At 42.7% G+C, this 19799-nt stretch overlaps 1 protein-coding gene across 1 annotated transcript in view; it reads left to right on the top strand.

The window, feature by feature from the left end:
* sema5a (sema domain, seven thrombospondin repeats (type 1 and type 1-like), transmembrane domain (TM) and short cytoplasmic domain, (semaphorin) 5A) overlaps positions 1-19799 on the top strand; it is a 95483-nt gene that overhangs the window by 18312 nt on the left and 57372 nt on the right. Inside the window, exons 9-10 of the mRNA XM_048608254.1 lie at positions 6842-7049; positions 11417-11534. Coding sequence (XP_048464211.1) covers positions 6842-7049; positions 11417-11534 — 326 coding nt within the window. The remainder of the gene's footprint in view (positions 1-6841; positions 7050-11416; positions 11535-19799) is intronic.

A 19799-nucleotide genomic window follows, 5' to 3' on the forward strand; every position in this document is an offset into this window, starting at 1 on the left:
TACACTCACCTTTACTGGCTCCATCCCCGCCTCTTTGACCTGTCTGTCTCCTCTCCACCTATCCTCTCCTCTATCCATCTTCTATCCGCCTCCCACTCTCTCCCTATTTATTTCAGAACCCCCTTCCCCTCCCCCTTTTCTGATGAAGGGTCTAGGCCCGAAACGTCAGCCTCTCTGCTCCTATGATGCTGCTTGGCCTGCTGTGTTCATCCAGCCCTGCACCTTGTTGTCTCGGATTCACCAGCATCTGCAGTTCCTACTATCCCTGATTCAACCAGCTAGTAGGACACAGGCAGCAGATACATGGAAATGACACCACCTACAAGATCCCCCTCCAAGTCAGTCACCATCCTGACTCGGAAATATAACGTTGTTCATTCATTGTCGCAGGGTCAAAGTCCTGGAATTCCTCCCAAACAGCATTGTGGGTGTACCTATAGCACATGGATTGCAGTGGTTCAAGAAGGCAGCTCACCATCACGTTCTCAAGAGCAACTAAGAATGGGCAATAATTGCTGGCCCAGCCACCAACACCAAATCCCATGAGTGAATAAAAAATAATGCCACGACCTTGGGTCTGCCTTGGTTCCTTACCCTTTTCCAAAACCAAAAAAACAGTTTGCAGGTGAGATGCACTTGGGGTATTCCCTCACATGGTGCCTGGAGCACTTCTTCTGTCTGGAGGTCACCCACTCACTCATGTGCCTGCACTTTCTTAACCTGCAGGGTGACCAAATCCTGAAATGTGCTGTCCATGAACCTTTCAGCATTGTGAATGCACTTGGATCTTGATTTTCTCCAGTTGGAGATACCTTTTGCACAAATAGTCATCCAGACCACCAGAAGTGTGGAGAGCTGTGGATGTTTAGATGTTCAGTATGTTCAAGATAGTAATCAATAAACTTTTTGATACTAAAGATATTGAGGGATGTTGGTGAAGTCTGGAAAAGGGGATGCTGATATAGAACATTACAGATCAGATTTCAAAGCCAGATGGTCTACTCCTGCTCCTTTGACTGTTTCATCAATGACCTTTACTCCACAACACAATCAGAAATTTAGATGTTTGCTGATGATTCCATGGTGTTCAATTCCACTTGTAACTCAGATAATGAATCAAATTGTGCCTGCATGCAAAAATGAGTTGGGCACCATTCAGGCTTGGACTGATAACTGACAAATAATATTTATGTCATACAAGAGCTAAACAATGACCATTTTAACTGAGAGTCAAACTAACTACCTCACCTTGACATTTAATTACATTACCACCTCCCTGCATTAGTGACAGGCAATGCCACATGGAACATGGGTCAAGGAAAGGAAACATGGGGAGAGGCCAGTAGATTGTGACTCTATGATGCCTAGGTCACTGTCTGGGTCTGTTTGTTGAGTCCACCTTGTGATCTGTTGGAACAATTCTTTGGCCATTGATAGTAGTCTACAGATCTATATGTGTAATGGAGCTCAGAGCCACCATGACAGTTTGCTGAGCTTCCATTGCAGCACTTAGTCATCCAGTCAAACCTGTTGTGGCAGTCATAACATGCTGCATGACATTGGGTTTCCCAGGTCACTGGGCGAATTAGCCACTCTCTTCATGCTGAAGGTGGTTAGTTCCAAACTCTTCATCAAGGTATTGGCTAAGCTGAAGATGACTCCTGTGTCCTTTCTGAAGCTTGGTTCCCTGAGGTCTTCATCTGGCTGTTCTACAATGGAACAAATTTCTGACCTTGCTCCCAACAACATGGTATGCTTATTGCTCACTAGTGCCTTGTGAAGATGTTTGTTCTGTTCTAGCGTTTATGTAATTCTTGGTTGCCTAAATGAGTGCTAGTCATTGATTCAGTGCATTCTTCCCCAGTTTCATTCCCCGTTATTCCTGAGAACCCTCGGAGACTAAGTGGACTCTATAGGAGAACGCACATGATAAGGCAATTTGGAGGTTGGGGAGTAAGGATTGGTTTGTGGGATCAGTGATAATTGTGGACATAAAGAAGCTGCAGTGCTGACATACCTTTGGGTAGTACATCCTCCTACCCTGGTGCACTGTCTACCAGAGGCCTCCTGATGAGAGTTAACACAGCCTACCTGAAGGAATGGTGTCATGAAGGTGTGGTTGACCTTCCTAGGTCAGTCCTCCTGCTGTTTATGTGTTATTTGCTTATGGAACAGGAAACATGGTAATGGTGATGAGCATATTGACAAATGTATTTCCATGATTTGTGTTGTGAAATGTACCTGAGGTATGATGGAGTATTGCCTGTGAAGATGTAACAGTTGAGGTGAGTGAATGCCCTTGTTTTGGTAAATGATAGCTGATTTGTGATGTGGTTGTGGTAATGGTGGTAAAATTATTGAAAAGTTTTCAGTGAATTGGAGAGCTCACCTTGTCCACTTCGATAAAGTTGTTATATACCTTGTGGCACTTGGACCATTCCTGATTGTCATCTCCCATGTGTATGGCATTAATTGCTTCTGTGACCTCCTTTACCACAGTGAGTAGAGAACATCCTTGCTACTGTCTCCCTCTTTTAGTAGGACTGTGGGTGCCATTTTGGAGAATTTTGGTACCTCACCCTGGGTCCCTGAAGCTACATGACGATTGCTGCACACTGTCACCGTTTTTCCAGTGGACCCCCATTGCTTTCTCTCCCTCCCACTCCTCTCTTTTCTCTACCCCATCCTCATCCCTCTGGATCCTTTCTTGATTCTCCTTCTTTCTCTCAGCCTCTTTCTTCCACGTCTTTATCACATATCTTATCCAACTCTGTAACCCTCCTGGCACTTCCTCCCTACCATCCCTCTGGCTTCTTTCTGCCTGGACTTTACTAGTCTGACTGTCCCAATCCCAATCCTATGCTCACACTTTCTCTTTCCTCACCCTCCTTCCTGGCCACAAACTCACCAATGTGCTTTACAAGGCCCTATGTTTTCGCTTCCTGTGCTTTCTGACACATCTTCACCTGCAGAGCCCACTTAATCTTAACTGCCTCTCTGCAATGCTTTGGAGGATCAATAGTAAATAAATTCTGTTGCAATCAGCAACACAATATAATGGATATTTTTAGCTGAGCTCACTTGTGACTTATGTCACCTGTGAATTATCTGATCAGTTTGTTTTGTTGAGATAAATAATTTGTTGTGCCACTTTGATGTCCATGACATATACTATCCGTGTTTCCTGTCTACTTCTGTGTTGATTGGGTAAAGGTTGTTCCATCCCAGTGAAGTAATTTGAAGATTGTAACACTGAATGGATTAAATAAATATGCGAGTAAAATTATGGTTCATAATTAAGCTGTCTCATACAAACAGGAAACTTTTTGTGAAAGCTTAAATATATTTTAAATGTAAAGATGTCATTCAATATCTTTCACTGTTTCCTGCTTATTGTTTAAGGAGAACCATTTAAAAGAGTTTTATTAAACACAGGACTTAAGCTATATGCGCAGTGAAATTTTCACATCCAGCTATTTAAATGTAAATTATCTGCACATTGCAAATGTCTTTGCTCCATAAAGGGTCTGAATCTACCCTCAGCTGTTTGTGGGGATGACTTTATTTAGAGTCATAGAGATGTATAGCATGGAAACAGACCCTTTGGTGCAACTCATCCATGCTGACCAGATATCCTACATTAATCGAGTTTCATTTGCCAGCATTTGGCCCATTATCCCTTTAAACTCTTCCTATTCATATACCCGTCCAGATGCCTTTTAAATGTTGTAATTGTACCAGCCTCCACCACTTCCTCTGGCAGCTCATTCCATATTCGCACCACCCTCTGCGTGAAAAAGTTGCCCCTCAGGTCCCTTTTAAATCTTACCCCTCTCACCTTAAACCTATGCCCTGTAGTTTTGGACTTTGCTACCCTAGGGAAAAGACCATGCCTATTCACCCTATCAATGCCCCTTATGACTTTATAAACCTCTATGAGGTCACCCCTCAGCTTCTGATACTCCAGGGAAAATAGCCCCAGCCTTTCAGCCTCTCCTTCTAGCTCAAACTCTCCAACCCTGGCAACTTTCATGTAAATCTTTTCTGAGCCCTTTCAAGCTTCACAACATCCTTCCTATAGCAGGGAGACCGGAATTGCACAGAGTATTCCAAAAGTGGCCTAACCAATGTTACCTGTAGTTGGCAGACATTCTTATCTGCAAATCAGACATTTGGCTATTTACTACTCACAGATGGTATATGACAGCTCAGGTATGTTATTTTGACTGGATGTTATTTCCACAAGTGAAGCTGATGGTATGACTAATAAGCAGCAAAAGTGGAATATGTCCAGCTCCTCATGTGGAGATATTTATCATACCTCACTTCTGCTGCTGATCTAATTACATCACATACATCAAGTTATAAATTGTTAAATACTTTGCTCAAGGACAGGAAAATCAATTCCACATATATCGGAATGAAGTTGTACTGTAAAAGTATAAATTATGCACGAGTTTTGTAATGGAAGTGGTGAAGAATACAAATTTTTATTCCACTGAGAATATGGGGCTCAATTTTACTCCCAATATCCTGCCTAAAAACTAGGGAAAGTTTAGAGAAAATTGGATGATGAAAGCTACTGGTCAGACTTCTATTTCCCTCTCCCTGACTTCTCCAGGATTCCCACCCCATCCCTGCTTATTATTTGCATAATCTCTGGGCTAGATACAGCATTTGTCCCTCTTATCCCATTACCTGAGACTGTGATCCCTGGTTCTGGACTCCCCATAGTTGGGAACATCTTTCCTATGCTTACCCTATCTACGTCTGTTACAATTTTAAAGGTTTCTGCGAGATCCCCTCTTATTCTTCTAAACGCCAGTGAATATAGTGCCAGTCAGTCTAGAGTCTCTTGATACGTCTGCCCTGCCATCCCAGGAATCAATTTGGTAAACCTTTGTTGTACTCCCTCCATAGCCAAAGCATTCCAATTTAGATAGGAGACCAAAATTGCACACAGTACTCCAGGTGTGGTCTCAGCAAGGACCTGTACAATTGCAGCAAGATATCACTGATCCTGCACTCAACTCCTCTCACTATGAAGGCCAACAGACCTTCTTCCTCAACTGCTGCACTGCATGCTTACTTTAACCGATCGGTGTACCTGGGTTTTATTTGCATCGATGTTCAAACAGAGTCAGTATAGCTTCGTGAAAGGAAAATCATGCCTGACGAATACACTAGAATTCTTTGAGTAGGTAACAAGCAGGATAAAGTGGAAAAAGTATTACGTTTGGATTTTCAGAAGGAGTTTCATAAGGTACCACACAGAAAGTTACTTAATAAGACCTCAGATGTTGGAGATGGTATGTTAGCATAGATAAAAGATTGGCTAACGAATAGAGGATAGAAAGTTTGAATAAGGTGACCATCTTCAGGATTGTAACCTGTAACCCCTGGAGTTGCACAGGGGTTAGTGCTGGGACAATTATTTGCGATATATATTGAGTTGGATGAGGAAAATGAATGTACTGTAACCAAGTTTACAAATGACACAAAAATAGGTTCAAAGGTAATTGGTGAGGATGAGATAAAGAGTCTGCAGAGGGATACAGACAGGTTACACAAATGGGTGAAAACTTGACAGATGGAATATAATGTGGGAAAATGAGGTTATGCACTTTGGCAGAAAGAAATAAGAGCTGGATATTATTTAAACGGAGAAAGACTGTTGAAAGCTCCAGAACAGAGTGAGTTGGAATCATAGGATCATAGAATCCTGCATACAGAAAGAGGCCATTCAGCCTATCGAGTCTGAGCCAACCCTCCAAAAAGCATCCCCCTCATCCCTATAAACCCGCATTTATCATGGCTAATCCACCTCGCCTACATATTCTTGGACAGTATGGGGCAATTTAACATGACCATTCCATCTAATCTACACATCTTTGGACTCAAGGATTTGGGAATCCTCCACCATGAATCACAAAAACCTAACGTCCAAGTTCAGTAGGGGTTATACAGAAGGCAAACTGAATGTTGGCTTTTATTTCAAAAGGAATAAGATATAAAAGTAGGGAGCTTTTGCTAAAACTATCCTAGGCACGAGTCAGACCACAGCTGGAATACTGTGAATAGTTTTAGATATGTTATCTACAGAAAGATATGTTTGCATTGAAGGTAGACCAGGCAAGGTTCACTGCACTAATTCCAGCTATGGAGGGACTTTCCTATGAGGAGAGGTTGAGTAGGTTGGGTCTGTACTTGATGGAATTCAGAAGAATGAGAGGCGACCTTCTTGAAACTTAGGCGATTCTTAGGGGACTTGACGGGAGATGTGGAAAGGTTATGGGAGCATCTAAAGGCAGAGGGGACAATGTTGCACTTTTAAGACAGAGATGGGGAGGAATTTGTTCCTTCAGAGGGTTGTGAAGTGGGAATTCACAGAGGGCTTTCAAGACTGGCTCATTTAGTATATTCAAGGCTGAGATAAATTTTGATTAGAAAGAGAATCAAGGGTTATGGGGCAAAGGCCAGAAAGTGGAATTGAGACTTATCAGATCAGCCATGATCTCGTTGAATGGCAGAGAAGATTCACTGGGCTGAATGGTCTACATCTGCTGTGACGTCTTATTGTCTCACACACAATCTCATCCGTTATGCTTATGTTGGATTTATTTAGTCATTGTCATTAATTATTTGAAGAAATCTTGACTGATGAGTATCCCAGTCTCTTAGTTGATGACAGACTGCTTAATTTTGCCTGTTAAAATACCATAATACTTCTAAGGCTATTGGTTTTAAAATGTTTTTACAAAAGAAAGTGAGGTAATACCTTTGACCAGCTGTTATTTCCACTGTGCCTTATGTTTAGCTTCTTTATGCTTCTCCCTTCCAGACTATGGAACTATTAAGAAAGTTCTTGCCCCTGTGAATCAAAGTGGGAGTGGTTGTTTGTTGGAGGAAATAGAACTCTTTCCAATCAATCAAAGAGAGCGTGTGAGGAACCTTCAAATCCTACACAGTCAGAGTGTTCTGTTTGTTGGACTACAGGAACATGTGATAAGACTCCCACTGAAACGCTGCAGTTTTTACAGAAGTCAGAGGTAAGATTGTTGAATGTTAGAGTACGAAGAAGGTTTTAATTGTATTGTGACAGAATTGTATTCTCGTTATCTGACTAATGACAAATTATACTTGGAGTAGTATGTTCTCTTTTGCAGGGAGTATTTTGTTGAGCGAGATTCATGGCACCCAGTCCACAATAAGAACATAAGAACGAGGAGCAGGAGTAGGCCGTCTGGCCGTTTGAGCCTGCTCCGCCATTCAATAAGATCATGGCTGATCCTTTCGTGGACTCAGATCCACTTACCCGCGTTCTCACCGTATCCCTTAATTCCTTTATTGTTCAAAAAAAATCTACCTTTTTTTTAAAAAACATTTACTGAAGTAGTGTCAACTACTTCACTGGGCAAGGAATTCCATAGATTAACAACCCTCTGGGTGAAGAAATTCCTTCTCAGTTCAGTCCTAAATCTGCTCCCTCTAATCTTGAGGCTATGCCCTCTTGTCCTATGGCTCGGAGTGACTTTTCTCATGAGCTGCTCTGTACCTCATTAATGCTGTAGCTGCATCTTGGGAACTGTGAGACAGGAGAGGTGGAAATGTCACTCACTGCACACCACTGCAAGCAAGGAATTGTGCTTCCTACTATGGTGTTTGACCATTATAGCATAGACCAAAGAAAGGCTCATGGCCCACTTTTTGGGGACAGAATTCCAGAGGTGCCGGTGGATGGAGTAGTAAAGAAGAAGACCATCCTTTTTCCTGTGGGAGTGCACAGGAGGCCATGCCATTAGATCAAACCAGTCTGCACCCAGTATCCCATGAATTAACGAAAAAAGTCAGTGCTGAAGTCAGTGAGTGTGCGCTAAGAAAACAATGGAAAGTAGAAAGAGGCAGACCATCTCCAAGTACGCAAAGAGAGTGAGCACAATGAAAGCATTCTCAGAGCCTTAGATGCATCCTCTGTAAATGTACAGGAATCTGCAAGTCTCTGTATGCAAAGCTCCCTTCCCCCAAAACCTGCTAAGCCTGGCTCTTTATGTTTCCCTGAACAATTTGGTTGATACCCCTCGGATATAATGTTAAAGTTCTCAGCAGTTTATCCAGATCACTCCAAAAATGAAAGTACAGCAAATAGTGCACATCAATGATGGAAAAATAAATCACTCACAGAAAACCTATACCATTCTATTACAGTAGAAAGGGGAAAAGGAAGGTCTTTGTGAGCATTGCATAAATCATGGTCAGAGATGCTGGCAGTTTGCAATCACATAGTGTTAAGTAGTGCACTTGCAGTTGTTACACAGTGGTATATTAAAGGGTCTGCAAGAAGTGAATTTATCTTATTTTTTTGTTGTCTGGAGTGGATCAATGCTGACAGCCACTGTTTGCTTTTGTTTGCTTAGGGGGTTGTGGATATGGAGTGGAGACCATTAAAACCAGGGAGTGATGATTCCAATTTCTCTATTTTCAATTTTTCTCAGCTATTTGGAAGCTGAGGGCAGGAACCACTCAATACCACACTTTGACTGAGCCAGCACACAGAGGTGCTTAATGATATAGTGACAAGTCATTGGCTTTTCATCTCATTTCGCCCATCTAGCCAGTTTCTTATCAAAGCAGCCCTGTAGGTTTTTATTTGCAGTCCACATTTTTGTCTTTTCTATGTCAGACAATCCGTCGCAGTTAAACCTCATTTGGATTAGTGTTTTCAAAGCAAGGATCACAAAGGCTATGTCTGGGCTGCACTGACACAGTTTATCAGCAGAAATGTTAAGACTATAGATTGTGTGAAAGAATAGTGAAAAACAAACTTTACACAGGTTAAAATTCCAATGGCAGTGTTTCATATGTTGTGGAGAGTAGCCATAATACTCCAGAGTATTACCTCACTTATGAATTATGTCGTAAATTTTTAAAATAAAAATTTACCAATACAAGATAATTGTGTATTACTGCACCTTGATATAATCTTCGATAATACTATAGTTTGGGTTTAGAGTTTCCTAGCTTTTATTCCATTGAAACTTTATCACTTTTATTGCAGAATGCATTTTGTTTTTGTCCTGGTACAGGCTTTAATTAAATCAATGAAAAAACAAACTTGTTTTATACCAGTGAGAGTTGAATCCATTGTACTCGTTAAACTGATGGTGATTGCTTGCTGACTCTGTATGTATGAAATGGCTGTTGCTGTAAATATGCAGTGTTGATCATAGACCATTAATTAATTCCATCATATTAACGTTAATGCTTGTGCTATTAAAAAGCACAAGAAAGTAAATGACTCTGCCCGATTCTGGGATAATTCTGGCAGCAGCAGCATCATCTGGATCTGGTGGATTACCGTCTCCTTCACTGAGAAAACAATGAACCCTTATCTGTGGACGAGGGAACAGTGGAGGGGTGTGTGTTTAGCCTCCTGCTTACTGGTCTGTATTTGTCCAGGGGATGGAGTAATATTTGGGAGTGTTCTCACATTGGAATTCTGAAAAGTGGGTTTTCCATAAGCCAATCGGGACTTTCCTCTGCACAGACACGGTAGAAGTTAAAGGTCTGGCACACTTGGATCAGACGTTTTTACCAACCATTCTTGAAGATAAAGGAAATGATTTCCCTGCTCCAGGATCTTTGACTTGACAGGCTCACGGTTACCCTCATGGCTAGGTAATGCTCCAGTACGCCAGCTGGTGCGGTGCGAGTTTCTCTGTTGTACCTTTACAGGTTTAGTGTTCACTTTTATTATTTGAATGATACTGGCTCTGGGATATAGCCAGGGTCATGGTAGGTGAAAGAAATGAATTTGAACCTCTGCTTCTATACATGTCCAGTGTACAAAGAGGCCATGGAATCTGCACCTCAAAGTGTTAATTTTGTAGGTTCTCAAAGCTACAATTCCATTCAAGTTTAACTTTGTATCATATTAAATCTTATCAGTGTCACCCCATTCCTCATGTGCACACATCCATTGACCTATCATTGGCCATTGACATTTATGTAATGATTTAATCTGGACATTCTCCTTTCACTGAGAAGCGTTCTAAAATATTCTGACTGGGTTTTTGTTAATTCACCCCAGGTGGCTCAAGGAGGAATTGCTAACTGCCATTGAAAACCACAAGACCATATGAAATGGGAACAGGACCAAGCTGTTGGGCCCCTCAAGCCTGCTCCGCCATTCAATAGGATCATGGCTCATCCAACATTCCTCATGCCCTTTCCCCATAATCCTTCATTCCCCTTCTGATCAAGATCTATCTCAGCCTTAAAAATGCACAAGGACTCTGCCCGCACAGTTCTTTGTGGCAACAAGTTCCAAAGACACTCAACCCTCTGGGAGAAGAAATTCATCCTTATCTTAGTCTTAAATTAGTGCCCCTTTATTCTGAGACAATGCCGTCTGGTCCTAGAATCCTCTATGAGGGGAAACATCCCCTCACCATTAACCCTGTCAAGCCCCTTAAGAACTCTGTATGTTTCAACGAGAACATCTCCCATTCTTCTAAAATTTCTTCTAAAATCCAGTGAATGGAGTCCCAATCTGTTTAACTTTTGCTCCTAAGACAATTCGCCCATACCAGAGATCGTCCTTGTGAACCTTCTCTGAGCTGCCTCTGATGAAATGGTATCTTTCCTTAAACAAGGGGACCAAAACTGCTCACGGTACTCCAGATGTGGTCTCACCAGTACTTTGTACAATTCCAGAAAGATCTTCCGACTCTCATACTCCAAACCCTTTGAAATAAGGGATCACATTCCATTGGCTTTCCAGATTACTTGCTGCATTTGTGTGCTAACATTTGTGTACAAGTACCCCTAAGTTCCTTTGTGTTGCAGCTTTCTGCAGTTTTTCTCCATTTAAATATATTTTGTTCTTCTGTGCTCCCTTCCAAAATGAACAACTTCAGATTTTCCCAAATTGTACTTCATTTGCCAAATTTTTGCCCACTTAACCTAGCCATCTATCTAGTTTCCTCTCTCAAGTTTCATTCGCTGTGCAGCAGTCTGGGCTCCTGGCTGATTGAGGTCACAAGAAGGCACAATCAGTGTGTAACTGTTGGGATTAGGATCCCAGAGATATGCTGGATCAATTTGTTTTCTTACATAAACCATTATCAAAAATAAACAGATAGAATAAATGTTTGCAGTGTGTACTTCTCTTGTTGACTCCAAGTGTAAAACCAAATGAAGCTTATAGATTTTCATGGACTGCTTTAGTCTCAAATTTCTGTCCTTATAGCTTCCCAAAAAAATACAGAGGACAGAATTTATTTCTAGTTGACCTAAATGCAGATATGCATACATGGATAATAAACGTTGCAAAATATACTATGATCTAATGATGTACAGTTGTAAGAGTGGGTTAAAGTGAGATTTAAAGTTTAACCTTATTATCCTTTGCCTACAGTTCATGTGTGGGAGCTCGAGACCCTTACTGTGGTTGGGACTTGGTCTTAAAGAAATGCACAACATTAGAAGAAAGCATGAGTATGACCCAGTGGGAGCAAGAAATCAATTTGTGCCCAGTGAGTATGTTCATTCTCAAAATTCCCACATTCTTTTAAAACATCAGAGTATTGAATTGGGTGATATATACAATTGCTTACATATTGCTGATTCTTTATTGTTCTTTAGTTCTTCACTAAAGATTTATATCAATCATTAATGTGTAGAACTATTTTAAGTTTTATAATGCACTGTAACCACTGTTACAATGAGGTGAGAGAATCGTCTGCCTTCTTTCTAAGCCCCTTGGTCAGTCACAACATATGTTTTGTTTCTTTTCAGCACCACAGCTATCACACTTTAAATAAAACGCAGTTTGCTGCAAATGAAGGCTCCAATTACCAAGGCTTTCTTCAATGATTGGAAGAAAAATATAATAAAAATGCAGCATCAAACAGGCACGCAAAGCACAGTGATAAGTTTTGAAGCGAAGAAGAATCATGAGAAAAAGACTGGCAGCTAACATAACAGAAAATCAGAAAGGCTTGTGTAAGCACATCAATAGTAAAAGTGTTCTAAACAGTGCCACAAAACAGACATGTGAGGTGATGTACTTTGATGCAAAAAAACATGGAGAGACAGTTGAGAATACTGCCCTTGTTTAAAAGGGTGCGCAGGAGCAGAGAAACATGGGTGTAAGTACACAAGTCATTAAAGGTGGCATGAGAGATATTAAGAGATATTAATGAGACATAGAGTATTCTGGACTCCACAAGTTGGGACATATAGTACAAGAGCAGGGAGCTTATAATTAATTTATTATATAAGACTTGGGTTTGATTTTGATTTTTGATTTATTGTAGTCACATGTACCTAAGTACAGTGAAAAGCTTTGTTTTGCAAACAGTACAGACAGATCATAACAAACAAGGACATACAGATCATAGGGTGCTTAGCCAGAGTGAGGCATACAGGTTACATTGCACAGGAGGTACACAAAGCGAGATCAACAGTAACAAGATCAACATTATTTGAAGTTAGAGAGTCCATTCATCAGTCTAATAACAGCAGAGAAGAAGCTGTGCTTGAGCCTATTAGTGCGTGTGTTCAGGCTTCTGTATCTTTTACCTGACGGAAGAGGTTGTAGGAGATCATTACCGGGGTGTGATGTGTCTTCGATGATGTTGGCAGCCTTTCTGTGGCAGTGAGCCATATAAATGGAGTCCATGGACGGAAGGTTGGCATCCATGATGGTCTGGGCTGTGCACACCACCTTCTGTAGTTTCTTATGGTTCTGGGCAGAGCAGTTGCCGTACCAGGCCGTTATGTACCCGGACAGTATGTTTTCAATGGTGCATCTGTAGAAGTTGGAGAGGGTTGTTATAGACATGCCGAATTTCCTAAGCTGCCTGAGGAGGAAGAGGCAATGTTGTGCCTTCTTGATTATTGCATCTACCTGGGAGGTCGAGGACAGGTTGACAGTTATCGTCACTCCAGGGAACTTGACCTTCTTCACCTTAGTTCTGTTGATATAGATGGGGGTGTGTCCTTCTCCTGTCTTCCGGAAGGAAATGATCAGTTCTTTTGCTGACATTGAGACAGAGGCTGTTATCGTTGCACCACAACACCAAGCCCTGTATCTCCTTTCTGTATTCAGGCTCATCATTGTTTGATATCCATCCTATACAGTGGTATCGTCAGCAAATTTGTAGATGGTGTTCATTCGGAATTTGGCAACACTGTCGTAGGTGTAAAGGGAGTACAGTAGGGGGCTGAAAACGCATCCTTTTTGGTCTTCAGTTTTGAGTGTTATTGTGTAGAAGGTGCAGTTGTCTGTCTTCACTGATTGCGGTCTATGGTACAAGAAGCTGAGGATCCAGTTGTAGAGGGCAGAGCTGAGACCTAGGTCTGGGAGTTTTGAGATTAGTGCTTATGGTGTTGAAGGCAGAACTGTAGTCGCTAAGTAGGAGTCTGATGTCGGTGTCTTTGATGTCCAGATGTTCCAGCGATGAGTGTAGGTCCAGGGCGTTGGCTTCCGTTGTGGACCTGTTTTGTCGGTAGGCAAGTTGCAGGGGATCGAGACGGGCTGGGAGACTGGAGTTGATGTGGGCCATGACCAGCCTCTTGAAGCACTTCATGATTATTGAGGTCAGAGCCACTGGGTGGTAGTCACTAAGGCACATTGCATGTGCTTGCTTATGAAGCAGGTGGTGACTTCAGCCTGTAGGAGGGAGAGGTTGAAGATGTCAGTGAGTACCTCCACCAGCTGGTCCATACAGGATCTAAGTGCATGGCTGGGGACTCCATCTGAGCCCGTTGCTTTCCTTGGGCTGACTCTCCGGAAGACGATCTGATGTTTGCAGCGGTGACAGAGGGAACAGGTGTGTCTGGGGCAGGTGACATGGCACTGCTGGCATTCTGCTCAAACTGACCATAGAAAGCATTGAGCGCATCAGAGAGGGATGTGTTCTTATCCACTATCTTATTCTGCTTCGTTTTGTATCCTGTAATATTGTGTAGGCCTTCCCACAGGTGCGGGTGTCCATATGGTTGGTTTGGCCCTCTGACTTGATTCACTATTGCCTCTTGGCATCTCTGATGCTTTGTGGAGGTCATATCTGGATTTTCCGTGTAGTTTTTTTAATTCATTCATGGGATGTCGGCATCGCTGGCTGGACCAGCATTTATTGCCCTTCCCTAATTGCCCAGAGGGCAGTTGAGAGTCAACCACATTGCTGTAGGTCTAGAGTCACATGAACCAGATGGGTTTTTCCTGACAATCAGTAATGGTTTCATGGTCATCATTAGATTCTTAATTCCACCATCTGCCTTGGTGGGATTCGAAATCAGGTCCCCAGAACATTACCTAGGTCTCTGGATAAATAGTCTAGCGATAATACCACTAGGCCATCGTCTACCGTGGCGCCTACCATCGCCGATCTGGGGAGGTTGCATGCCTGACCTTCAGTAGGTGGTGGATTTCCCGGTTCACCCAAGGTTTCTGGTTGGGGAACACCTGGATTGATTTCTTTGGCATGCAGTCCTCCACGCACTTGCTAACAGAGTCTGTGACGGTGGTGGCGTACTTGTCTAGGTTGTCCGCTGATTTCTTGAATAAGGTCCAATCTGCTGATTCCAAGCAGTCTCTGAGAAGCTCTTCCACTGCCTCAGATGAGCATTGTACTATGTTCTGTGAAGGATCCTCCCATTTCAGCTTGTAAGCTGGGAAGAGAAACGCAGCGTTGTGATCTGGTTTTCCGAAGTGTGGACAGGCCATGGAGCAGTAGGTATCTTTGATGGTTGTGTAGCAATGGCCCAGGATGTTCAATGCCCTGGTGGGGTAGGAGATGTGTTGGTGATGTTTTGGCAGCGTCCTCTTGTGGTTGGCCTGGATGAAGTTGCTGGCCATGGTGAATAAGGCGTTGGGGAATCTTCTCTCCAGATGGTTTGTGGCGGTGTAAATTTCATCCAGGGCATTCTTCACATCCGTACGGATAGTATGTAGACTGCTGTCAGGATGGTGGAGGTGAACTTGCGTGGCAGATAGTAAGGACAGCATTTCACTGTAAGGTATTCTATGTCTGGGTAGCAGTGGTTCACCAGGGTTGCTGTGTCTGAGCACCAGGAGCTGTTGATTAGGAAGTATACCCCTCGGCCCTTTGCCTTACCCATGGACTCTGTGTGGTCCATGCGATATATGGAGAACCCGTCAGCTTGGAAGGCACAGTCAGGTATAGCAGGGGTGAGCCATGTCTCGGTAAAGCAGAGCACACAGTAGTCTGTCAGTTGCCTCTGGAAGGGAAGTCCTGGTTAGACTTTTGCTGGAATATCGTAGACAGTTCTGGGCACTACACTATAGGATGGATGTGAATGGATTGGAGAGAGTGCAAAAGAGATTTATAGAACATAGAACATAGAACTGTACAGCACAGTACAGGCCCTTCGGCCCACAATGTTGTGCTGAATGTTTACCCTAAACCTAAGGTCTATCAAACCTCCACCCCTACCTTATACTATCATCCATATACCTATCTAACAGCCGCTTAAATGCCCCTAATGAGGCTGACTCCACTACCCTCTCCAGCAATGCATTCCACAAATTATGATAATAATTATGATAATTTATGATAATAGTTTCAGGGTGAGACACTTCAGGTATGAGGAAAGATTGGAGAAGACCATAAGAACATAGGAGCATCATTAGGCCATTTGGCCCATCACATCTGCGAACCAATTTGGTCATGGCTAATAAGTTTCTCAAACCCATTCTCCTGCCTTCTCCCCATAACCCTTGATCCCCTTAGTAATTGAGAACCTACGTATCTCTGTCCTAAAGACACTCAATGAGTTGGTTCAAAAGCCTTTTGTGGCCATGAGTTACACAGATTCACTGCTCTCTGGCTGAAGAAATTCCTGCTCATCTCTGTTCCAAAGGGTTTTCCTTCACTTTGAGGCTGTGCTTTTGTGTCCCATTCTCTCCTACTAATGGAAACATCTTCTCCATGTCCACTCTATTCAGGCCTCGCAGTATTCTGTAAGTTTCAATGAAATTCCCCCTTATCTTTCTAAACTTCGTTGATTACAGACCCAGAGTCAACTGCTTCTCATATGACTAACCCTTCATTCCTGGGATCATTCTTGTAGAACACCTATGGACCCCCTCCAAGGCCAGCACATCCTTCCTTAGATATGACACCCAAAACTGCTCAAATATTCCAAATGCAGACTGACCAAAGCCTTACACAGCCTCAGCAGTACATCCCTGCTCATGTATTCTAGCCCTCTTGAAATGAATGCTAACGTTGCATTTGCCTTCCTAACTGCCACTGAACCTGCAAGTTAACCTTAAGAGAATGATGGACCAGGACTCCTATTGTGCTTCAGATTTCCGAAGTCTTTCCCTGTTTAGAAAATAGGCTACACCTCTGTTTTTCCTACCAAAGTACATAACCTCACACTTTTCCATTTTGTGTTACAAATGCCACTTCTCTGCCCACTCTCCTAATCTGTTCAAGCACTTCTGCAGCCTTCCTGCTTCCTCGACATGACCTGTCCCTCCACCTATCTTTGTGTCATCTGCCAACTTAGCAACAATGTCCTCAGATCATTTATCCAGATCATTAATGTACAGTGTGAATAGTGGTGTTCCAACACTGGCTCCTGCGGAAATCCACTAGTCACCGGTTGCCATCCTGAAAAAGACCCCTTTATCCCTACTCTCTGCCTTCTGTCAATTAGTCAATCCCCTACTCATGCCAGTTCTTTGCCCTTCATACCATGGACTCTTAGCAGTCTTATCTGGGCAGTTTCCGTTGGAAAGTAGAAGGCTAAGAGGAAATTTGATAGAAGTTTTAAAAATCATGAAGTGTCTGGACAGAGTGGATTGTGAGAAACTGTTCCCACGTGTAAACAGATCTAGAACAGTGGAAACTGAGGGAGATGTGAGGTGAGAAAAAATAAACTGTTTTACACAAGTAGTTAAGGTATGGAATGTGCTGCATATAAGTGTGGTTGGAGGCAGGTTAGAGCATTGACGAGGGCATTCATTTGATGACTATTTACATAGCAATGATGTTCAAGGTTTATGGAAGAAGACATGAGATTAGTCTTTAGATAAAATAGTAATCTAAGTGCAGATGGGTTTATTTATTCCAGTTAGATCTCATCAAGCTTGCCTCAGTCTGTGATCATGTGAATTTTGTAGTAGTGGCCCATTTGTCTTCTATTTTAAACATTATTTCAGTCCATAAAAGGTTTCAAGTATAACAAACAGATGACAGGAACTAATAGTTCAATAGGTCATATTTATCACTGTTGTAATACATTACCTTTTGCTATTTTCTCCTCTCTCCTGAGAGCCATGAATGCTGAGGAAGTGGAGTTCAGCAGTACATTCTGTACATGTGACCTGAGATTGTCAAATCTGTAGACTATTTAACTATAGAGAGCTTCACAGCATTTCCTCATCCAACTTTTTTAAAATTCACTTCATAGAATCCCTGGAGTGTGGAAGCAGGCCATTCGGCCCATCGGGTCTACAGTGTCCCTCCGAAGAGCATCCCACCCAAACCCACCCCCTACCCTATTCTGTAGCCCTGCATTTCGCATGGCCAATCCACCTGGCCCGCACATTCTTGGACCTTATGGTTAATTTAGCACAGCCAATCCACCTAAACTGCACATCTTTGGACTGTGGGAGGATATTGGAGCACCTGGAGGAAACCCACACAGAAACAAGGAAAATGTGCCAACTCCACACAGACAGTCGAATTGAATTTGGGTTCCTGCCTCTTCGTGGCAGCAGTGTTTGTAGGACTTGGACAACAATGGCGGGACCAGCATTTATTGCCCATGCCTAATTTCCCTTGAGAGAATTGTGGAGAGTTGCCTTCTCAAACTACTGCAGTCCATTTGATGAGGGTACCCTGGCAATGCCAATAAGGAGGGATATCCAGGATTTTAGCAACACATTTCCATGTCAGAATGGTGTGTGCCTTGTTGGGTAACTTACAGGTAATGGTGTTCCCATATATCTGCTGTCCTTGCCTTCTAGTTGGTAGAGGTCACGGGTTTGGAAGGTGCTGTCTATATATCATAGAATTCCTACAGCATGGAAACAGGCCATTCAGCCCAACAAATCCACATGACCCATCTGAAGAACATCCCACCCAGACTCATTCCCCTACCCCTGCATTTCCCCATGTCTACACAATCTACGCATCCCTGAACACTACGGGAATTTAGCATGGCCAGTCCACCTGCCCTGCACATCTTTGGACTGTGGGAGGAAACCGGAGCACCCGGAGGAAACCGATGCAGACATGGGGAGAATGTGCAGACTCCACACAGACAGTCGCCTGAGGGTGGAGTCAAACCCAGGTCCCTGGCGCTGTGAGGCAGCAGTGCTAACCACTGAGCCACTGTGCTGCCCATTCTGGGGACCCGGGTTTGAATCCCACCACAGCAGATGGTGGAATTTGAGTTCAATAAAATATCTGGAATTAAGAATTTAATGATGACCATGAACCCATTGTTGATTGTTGGAAAAATCCATCGGGTTCATTAATATCCTTTAGGGAAGGGAACTGCCATCCTTACCTGGCCTGGCCTTACCATGTGCCTCTCGATCCACAGCAAAGTGGTTGACTCTAAACTGCCCTCTGGGCAACTAGGGATGGGCAATAAATGCTGCCTAGCCAGCCACCCCCTCAACCCGTGAATGAATAAGAAAAAATAATCTTTTAGTAATTCTTTGCTAATTCTTATATTCTGTCCAATCTTATGACCTGCCACCTATCTTTGCAGAATTATATATCTTGGAGTTTAATGCTGTTTTTGACTTTTTAGTTTACTACAATTGCAGGCCCATCCTCAGAATTTTTCTTATTTATTGGAATGTATTCTATTCCCTGCAATTTATATTTGTGACAAGTATAGATATCAGGGTTTGGGGTTAGATTATATTAATGGATTTATCCATTCAATTCAATGACCATCTTATCAAATAAAGTGCATGGGAGGGATTGATTGGAATAAGCAAACAGGATGTCTTGTTAAGATTCCTCATGCATATTTTGATGTTTAGCATGTTAGTCCCCTAATTGTATGCAGACTGCACTGCAGTGAAATCTCAGTTATTAATGTTATCGTCATATAGTTGCTGAAATATCTGTAAAAATAATTCACAGATTATGGGAGCCTATCTGCGTCATGCACTGACTCACCCCATGGTGCAGTCCAAAGAAACAAACAAAAACACTCCTCTTTATCCACCAGGTATCAACAACTTCTCAGGGGATTGCAATGGGCACTGTGCTCATCTCCAACAATCTCAGTGATTTTGTGCAGTTGGCTGAACTGATCTGCCAACTTTAAAATTAGACCCCCTCTTTAATTGCACTCCTTAGGAAAATGATAACAGCCCTGGCATCTTGGCTTGTCTGAAGCAGTAATTCAGTCCAGCTTGCCAGCAACAGTGGTAAAGACGCATGCTACGAGAAGTGTCTGATTGAGTGGCTGGAGAAAGGTAGAGCATTCAGCATTGTTCGTTAATTGGGGATTTTTGTTGATCTGTCAATCCGTCCAACAGCAATTCTTTCAATGTGACAGAAAATTGAGGTTATCTGGGAAGCATTCTCATAGTCCACCATGGCCCGGATTTCAAAATAGTAATGACGGCGCAACTGTTGGTGTTTGCCATCATTGAACCTCTGAGACTGATAGCAACATTTGGAATCCGCTGGTGTGCCACTCAATATGGAAATCCAGAAATTGCTGTCGGTGATTCTGTGTTTCTCCAAACGTTGAGGTGTTGAAATATCTCCAGACTGCAATCATTGAGAAAC

This window comes from Rhincodon typus, chromosome 2 (assembly GCF_021869965.1).
Source record: "Rhincodon typus isolate 14 chromosome 2, sRhiTyp1.1, whole genome shotgun sequence".
Taxonomy (NCBI): Eukaryota; Metazoa; Chordata; class Chondrichthyes; order Orectolobiformes; family Rhincodontidae; genus Rhincodon; species Rhincodon typus.